At 39.2% G+C, this 8,440-nt stretch overlaps 1 protein-coding gene across 6 annotated transcripts in view; it reads left to right on the top strand.

The window, feature by feature from the left end:
- mcf2la (mcf.2 cell line derived transforming sequence-like a) overlaps positions 1-6,103 on the top strand; it is a 49,724-nt gene extending 43,621 nt beyond the window's left edge. For 4 of the 6 annotated variants that reach the window (XM_086148171.1, XM_086148169.1, XM_086148170.1 and 1 more), the window contains 5 exons: positions 1,056-1,130; positions 3,197-3,306; positions 3,498-3,610; positions 4,321-4,424; positions 5,390-6,103. In XM_086148171.1, coding sequence (XP_086004297.1) covers positions 1,056-1,130; positions 3,197-3,306; positions 3,498-3,610; positions 4,321-4,424; positions 5,390-5,469 — 482 coding nt within the window. In that variant the 3' untranslated portion in view covers positions 5,470-6,103. The remainder of the gene's footprint in view (positions 1-1,055; positions 1,131-3,196; positions 3,307-3,497; positions 3,611-4,320; positions 4,425-5,389) is intronic. The other 2 variants (XM_086148173.1, XM_086148172.1) reach the window with 1 other exon arrangement.
- The last annotated feature ends 2,337 nt before the right edge of the window (positions 6,104-8,440 follow it).

The following is an 8,440-nucleotide window of genomic DNA, read 5'->3' as shown; positions in this document are numbered from 1 at the left end:
ATAAACACCTGTTAAATGTTGGAAACCTGAAGTATCATTCTGTACAAATCCAGGAATAATCTGTTTGTCACGTTAACATTAAATTTGCAAAGTGCACGCCCTCTGCCCTCTGGTGGTGGAAGTGCAACCCATATTGTGTTGCTTCAAACATCCACTAATTTTAAGGTGTGGAATTGCAGTGGCATTATTTGAAAACATGGGCCTGGACCGTTTACTGCTAAATGTTACCTATCTTCCGACTTTGACTTCAATTAGGTTTTTTTTTTTTTTTTTTTTTTTAATGTTTACATTTTAGATAAGTTTGATAAGATACGGTTGGTAGCGTTGAGAAATAGGTTTTCGCGACCATACACTGTAATGTATATTGGTATAGTTTATGATAACTTCAGTTGTCCCTTCCTCTATAGTATTCAGCTCTTTATTGATAATTGACCAGCTCAGAATGATTCATCTTTACGGTTGACATTAAATTGCCAGTGTGGTGGAACTTTTAGTTAGGTCCGACCTGTGGAAATAAATGATGAAATTAAGAGTTTGACTTTCAACTGGTTTTATTATGAAGCTTCAGGCTTTTTGCTGCCCACTTCCTCTGACAAAAGAATGAGAAGAAGAGCCCAGATAACGGTTATAAAAGAGTATTTATACATGTACGGAGAATATTCCCCCATTCACTTCAATTGATCCATTTCAAGGCTCGATTAAAGCTTGATACCCTCCTTAAGAAAAAAAAACACCTCCTTACATGGTGACGGAAATGTGTAATTTTGCATTTGTATGACATAAGAAACCGTGAAAGTCTATAAAACAAAAAAACATTAAAGTCAATGATCTATCTATGATCTATAATCGACATCTTATAGCAAGAGGTCATTTTCCACCACACCAGACATTGATATTTATTTACTTTAATTTCAATCTGATAGCAATTTTATATTTGAAGTTAAGGTCAACGTCGGGTAAAGGAAGTGTTCGGATTCCTGCTGTGATTGTTTGTTTGTTATCCTTGTCCGTCTTCTTTCTCTCTCTCTTGACTTTCACCTTTACTTTTTGACAAGGCTCAGCCCTGAGCCCCGAGCACAGCACAAAACGCCACTCGGTCAAGAGTGACACCACCCCCTTTGGGTTCAAAGGTATATTACTGTCTCCACCTTATGGCTCATCATGTTGTAGAAGGTGTTGCTTCACCATGTCAGGCCATTATTCACCTCCCTGCCCCCCAAATTGGAGTGTGTCATGTGGTGTTATGTATGTTTTGTAGACCTCATATCAAAGTACATAATGTTGGTGCAAACATTTATCTGTTGTTTTTTCATTTTGTCACCCCACATTTTACGTAACGATGTTATTACATGTATCAAGAGGGACATTTGTGCTCGTGCATACCGTCTACCCACCCCAAAAAGGTTTAAAACAGTCACATAAACAGCTTAATTATTTTTAAAAGGAGTCCTGAACCCAGGCGTAATTACAAATTATTTTTTTCTTTGTGGCATGCTCATCTAGTGCACCCGTTTAGATGTGAGTTTCCATGACATACAGACTGTCTACTGAGTGTTTAGTTCCCGTTATTTGTCTTCATCCACAGATAACAACCATCAAATCAATGGGTGTTTTCGATTCGTGGCAACAATGTTTCTATTTTCCGCTATGTTAACAACAAATCAGTGTAAAGAACAACAGGTGTTTCTCATTCAGCGTGACAACCCGGGCTGCTATCAGTTACTTATCAACCAGCCAGCTGTCTGACTGCATGCCTGGCTACCTGTCTCATAGACGCGCTGGGTGTCTCTCCCTGTCTAGAGCCGCCTCACCATGTCACTCTGGACAAGGTCAGATGGATGAGTACGTCTAATCTGTCACAGAGCAAACAGCGAGGTACGGAGCCACTCTGAGGATTGGCTGGTCCGGGTGTTTGTTGTGATTTGTAGTGTTTTTGACAAATTTTACACAAGGTAAAGTTTGGCAGAGCATTCTCCATGGCTTTTACCTCGCTGGAACTACGACAGCTTCCGTCTCCGCTCACTTTAAGAAATCTCAGATCACCGTGACATGTTTTTTCCACTGGTTTTATTCCATCTCCAATCAATCCTTTGCACTCAGTGGTGTTTTGGTTTTGTCCCAGTTTTCTTCCGTTTCAGTGGCTTATGTTCAGCCCCGGCAGGGCAGTTATCTTTGAAATGAATTAACTGGATCATAAATGTCAGATTCCATGATTAGTATTCTATCTTCCCGGGACCTTTGGGTTTCAAACTTTACTGTCATTTTATTTGGTCTGTGGTTTTGGAAGAGTTTGGGTGTTGGTTCTTGGATTTGTTTGCTTGATCCTCCAGAAGGTTGGGACACTGTGGATCTTGTGTTTTTGTGTTGTTCGATTGACATTTGGTTTTGACTAAATCAATCTTTCCAAGTGGCATTCAATCTGCTTCTGACAAAGTTGAAGGATTTCCAGACTAATCACTGCTTCATATTCTCTTACTGTTACACCCCCCCCACTAGTAATAGAATTTTGAGGCTGAAATAAAAGAAAGAAAAAAAAATGCATATTGATAAAGTCCTCACATTTGAATGTTGTCGTACCAGAGCTAAGTTTGATGAATTCAGCAAAAAATAAGCTGTTCAGTTGTCTGTAACAACTGGCTGAACTTGGTTTCATCATCTGAATCAATGTTAATGTCATTAATACGTTGACATTGAAGAGTCACGTTAAGTCCTGTGCATGTCAACATTTGGGCTTTTTGGGAGATAAACTATGCTGAATCAGCTAGAGCCACCAGTGACAAATATGAATCCTTGCCATTAGTAAACAATATTCAGTCAAATTTCATCAGAAATTCTGCCTAGCGGGGAGCCAGCTGGATTATATGTCAGCTATTCATCAGGCAGATACTGAAACAGATGAAAGGCCCATATCTGCTGCTGCTGCTAAATCTTGTTTAATTTCTTGAGGATGTTTCACCTCTCATCCATCACTCCTGCTCTACTCGACCTGAACACTGATTTGGGAAGCAATTTAATGCCACGTGGACTGTGAGACAGATAATGTGTCCAATAGATATTCATTCACCCACGTATCCATATGTCTCTCTGCCCACATTCCCCTTCCATCATCTTGTTGATTGTGATTTTCTTTAACCCCTCTCTCCATCTCCCTCCTCCTTGACTCCCCTTTTGCTCCGCCACTGCCCGCTTCGTCCAGGCTGGAACAAGACATCTCTCTCAGTGGACGCAGCGGAGGAGAATGATGGCTACTCCAGCAGTGAGGATCCCATGAATTCTGACACAGAGGATGATGTGGGGAAGAAGCTGGTGAGAGTTTTTCATAACACGTTCACTTAGTTACCATCAGAAACCTTGTGATTGGGCTTTCCCTTCCAATTGAGGAAAAAATCTGGCCAGAAATGTGCAGTGTGAGGTGGTGGACTACTTTAGATTTACCTCTAAATAGACCCTGGCTGCCGTCACTGATGAAGATTTATTTTGTCTCTTGACCCTCACAGGCTCCGGGAAAGTATACAGTGTTATCAGACTGTGAGAAGGCGGGACCTCAAGAGCTGTCTGTCAAGAGCGGAGATGTCGTCCAGCTCATCAGAGAAGGAGAGGAGGGACAATGGTAACGACTTTTTTTTTTTTTCTGTTCAAAAAAGATTTAACATAATGTTCTTGAGCAACAGGCTGATTCACGGACACAAAAAGATCAGTTTGGGAGACTGAAGTAATCTGAATCAAATGGAAAAGTCCTGGACACAGTCTGATTCTTGTTTTCATGGAGAGAAGTGGCTGCAGTGTCAAGTTTTGCACCTCTGTGGAAACTTGCATCATGGTTAGAAAGTTTTGGTGAACTCAAAGATGTCCTGTGTACAGAATAAGACCGTTTAATTTGCACTAATAAATATACTGTATACAAATTGCATTTTCATATCAACAGACATCATGATATCTGATATTGTATGTATGGAGAAGTCCGCTGAATGTGTATAAGTAATAATTTGGCCATAGAATAATTCATTTGTTTTCCTTTTTTAACCTTTGAAAGACTTCTTAAAGCAGCGTCAACTGAAAATTAGACTTTTTGTGTCACCCAAAAAAAAAATCAGATTTTTCTTTTTTTTTTTTTCATATGACCCCCAGTCTAGGCTGAGTAAGTTAACTTCTGCCAGATTTGCTTGGGACAACTGAAGTTTGTTTTTGTTCCTCTCAGGAACCAGTTAGGAAGCAGTTACTTATATAGCAAATATTAAAAGAAAGGTTTTAAAGAATGTTATGATGTATCAACATTGAATTCAGCTGATTTTTCTTGTCTCTTTTTTTTATCTCGTGGAGGCTCGTGAAGAATCTCCGCAGCGGTAAAGAGGGCTGGGTGGCGGCAACAAATCTTCTCAGCCTCATCTCTGAGTCCAAGTCATCACAGTCACTCAGCAGCTCAGGTATGTTTATCACATGGGCTAATGTTGTTGTCAGTAAATATCCCCTCTACAAGAAACAAAATGTATCACTCACTAATGCTGTGATAGATTAAACCAGTTACTGAATCCCTTTGAGAAGTCTTGATTTATATTGATCATTTTTTTGCACGAAGCAAAAATGCATATCTGTGCCTATTGATTATAGATTTAACATGCCTGTCTGTCCATTGCATTTAAATTCATTATTTTGACTTTAAACTCCCTTTAAGTTTCACCCCACAGCAATACAATGATCTAGAAAGAGCCATCTAGTAAATTGAATTATCATCTGCCATCTCAAACTTTATTTCATCATAAGCTACTTGAAATGATCATTTGAATGGACGGCTGCCGGTCGAACCTTTTTGGCGTCATCCTGAGAGATTCAGAGATTCGAGAATAATATGATATCTGAGTCTTATACAGGCTTGCATATCCTTATTGATGACAAAATATCATCTATTGATGTTCCCGAGCTCTTAGGTTCTCTTACGCTCTTATGTTGACAGGAAGTTGATCCACACTAATTTGTGACTCTGACTACTGGACCGTTTTTTTTATTATTTGCTTGTACCTGCAGTACAAAGTCCTGTCCTCCCTATACTTTGAACAGTTATAAATGCAACGGACAAAAATGCCATGATTAAAATTAAGCATTGCACCATGACGTGTTTTCAAAGGCGTGAAATTTATTTATCCAGTATTTCAGTACCATCAGGAGCTTCGACTAAAAACTAGTCGTATACCAGCTTCAAAGAGCTGTTGTACAGCGGCCCGTCAAACAGTTGTCCTGTGAAAGATACCGTTTTGTTTTTCTCCCCCGATTAAATGGTTTTATGCAGACGCTTTGAAAGAGGACTCGTTGCATAAACACGAGGTGTTTATATATTTGTGCCTTAACCTCATGACTCACTGCAAACATCCCCCTCTGACCTTTTGTCCTGCAGATGACAGCGTGTCGGGGAACCTCAGTACGTCTTCCAGCTGCAGCGAAACCTACACCAGCTTTTCGGACATCAAGCCCTGAGCTGCGGTTCACACTCTCGCTAGTCAGGAGAGTCGTCGCCGTTCCACCACATCAAAGTTTGCTGCATCCAAACATGAACCAAAACTATCACTCTGTCTGTGACTGTGCCGGGGGTTTTGTGTTTATAAAAATGCGTCATATTTCACCCGACAGTATTATATTATTTCCCTCAATCTTGAAAAAGTTGTGATATATCAGTTTCAAACTGTTGACAAAAAAAGCGTGTTTGCTCAATTTGTTAATGCAAATATTTATTTCAATTACCAAAAAAAAAACAACAACAAAAAAAACGCATCACACTTTCGCACAAAAAAATATCAGGGATAAATAGTTCATGTTTAATGTGTGACATCACTCTATGTCTTCAGCCTCACCGAACTTTCCATGGCTATATTCCATTCTTGTGACTATGTAGCACTAAACGGGACACAAAAAAATGCACTAAATTCCAGCTGTCGGTAGCATATCGTTGCTTTCAACGAGTCAGATCCTTTCCAGTCACATTATATATTGATATATATATAATGTATCATTATATTCACATTAATTGTACACTGTGAAAGCTGGATTGAGAGAATCAGAGTGTCTCGGAACATAGAAAAAGATTAATGTTTGCGTATACTCAGCTTCGGGGGGGGGGGGGGGGGGGGGGTAACTTCAGACTGAAAACAAGATCATGTGGGGCCCGTCTTAAATGCAACATTTCTTGTCAGTATGAAATCAGTGCTGCAACAGGTAAACGTCTCTGTCTGCAATCACATCACCTGCACAGACTCTGAAGGAGGGCGAGTGGGTGTCATGAAAAAAAAAATTGAGTGAAAATATGATAAAATCACATTTTCAAATTGTCATTCTGGAGAATTTGAAAATGGCCCGCCATAACTTAATTTTCAGGCAAATGTATGAGAAAGACAGAGCAAAGACATTTTTCACACACACACATATTTAAATGTGTCTTCAGGATATAGAATGATGATTTCTTCCTAATTTTTGAAGATTTTTTTTTCCGTTTCAAGTAACTTCAAAATTTCATACTCATAATTTCTTCAATGACAATTTCCTTGCACGTTTTCAGTTATTTCCTTTATATCAATTTATGTTTCATTTCCACATTTACAGAATTGTAAGGCGTTGGGAGTACGTGTATTGTGTTCAGCGACAGTATGCATGTCTGGCTGTGACCACTAGGGAGGGTCAATAAGCTTCCTGAACAAATACGAAACCACACCTGTGCTGGCAATATCCTGCACACCCACACAGAGTACACACTTGGAACAACTCTAGAACCTCATACATGAAATAGTTGTTACAAAGCTTACTTTAGAATTACTCCTAGAAAACCCACAAACCTGCACTGGCAAGCAAGTGTTACTGCATATACATGCCTCTTTTTTTTTTTTTACTTCATTTCTTTGAGCAAGACCATTCTTGTCTAATAAAGATAACTTAGTGTCAGGATTTTAACAATAATTCTCATACATCACCTGGAGGGTTAATTCAAGATAAACACTGAAAACTTGATTTTGAAGGTCCCAGGGTGCCATGTAGCCGACCACTAGTTGCAATCTTGCTTAAATACGCTCCATATTTAGACAGTCAGCGTCTCATGCCGACTCTGGTTTACCTTGCTCTGGCCTGCATTGTGGGAACAAAAGCAGGTTTTGTCCTGTCACTTTGCTTCTAGCCGTACTCAAGCATGTGACAGTAGCCACTTCTCTGCAAGCCAGGCCAACAGACCTGTTCAACATGTCTGCACCACAAGTCCGGCAGCAATATTTGTTTACTGGACACCGCGATGTAGCTGACAAACAGGAAACACATCGCATGGGTTTTCAAGTTTCAGTGCGAGTTACACAGAATTGATGTTGAACAAGTCCTCAGTGGCAATGAGGATGACTTTCTGCTTTTCTGAACATTGCGCGATACCTGGTTCTTCCTCTGATAATAATCTTACAACCCTCTTCTCTATTCCCTCTTTTTTTGTTTAAAGTCGAACCCTATTATCAAACAAAAACATACTCTATGCAGAGATTTTCCTAAAAAAGTAATCCGCGTGACTTATTTCCTCCAACTGTTTTCTCAAATCTAATTCTACGATACGAAACGCATGTTTTCCTCATGAAAGGAAACATTATACCCCAGAGAAAGGAAGAGAAAAAAATGTTTTACAGGCCTTTCTGTGTTGAACTGTGAGCTAAATGAGCGCGTCAACTGTTGCCAGCATTACGTGTGTGATGGGTGTAAGTGCTGTTAAACCGAGAAACGTATTTTACACTTGTACAGATGTGTCCTCTCTATACCTCACATTGTATTCCTCTTGAGCGTGTCAACTGTGAAGAGGATTTTTCTCGTGAGTCTCTTCGTCTATCTGTATATCATCATCACTCTTTGTGGCATGTCGCTCGCAATTCAGAGCCCTGATGGAACAAGGCAAATATTTTTACTAGTCGTTGTATATTGTGAGAGTTTATTTTCTGCCCTCTTACAAAAGCTGACACGGGCACTAAACATGTCAGTGTTTGATTATGTTCACGAAATTAAATTTAATGACTTATTTCTACTCGACCTGGAGGCCAGAGAAATGAGAACGGTTATATTTTTTAGTTTTTTTTTTTTTTTATGCAGCACATTGCAGCGACCACTTTATTTTCCTACTGTATATCTACTGAATATGGTGTTGATATAAAGATATTATCTGTGTATATTTGTAAATATGTAATTTTGAATTGTATGTAAAAATGAGAAGCAGCTTTAATAAAGTCTGTGATGGCTTCCTCAACATACACTCTTGTTCGGTATTTATTTAAATATAATGTAAATAAGTGAATGACCAAATACGTTTCAGGTTGGTTACTGCAGGGGAAGGTACATTTTCAAATATCGTGTGATTTTTATTGAGCGTATATATTTTTCAAGGGAAGGGAAGCAACCCATCACTGCACTGAAAATGTAAATCTTGCGAGTTTTTTAA

This window comes from Fistularia commersonii, chromosome 6 (assembly GCF_037954325.1).
Source record: "Fistularia commersonii isolate RoL2024-O1a breed Wild chromosome 6, RoL_Fcom_v1.0, whole genome shotgun sequence".
NCBI classification, from domain to species: domain Eukaryota; kingdom Metazoa; phylum Chordata; class Actinopteri; order Syngnathiformes; family Fistulariidae; genus Fistularia; species Fistularia commersonii.
The sequence above is the reverse complement of the archived record's forward strand: the minus strand, read 5'-3'. Positions and strand labels throughout refer to the sequence as shown.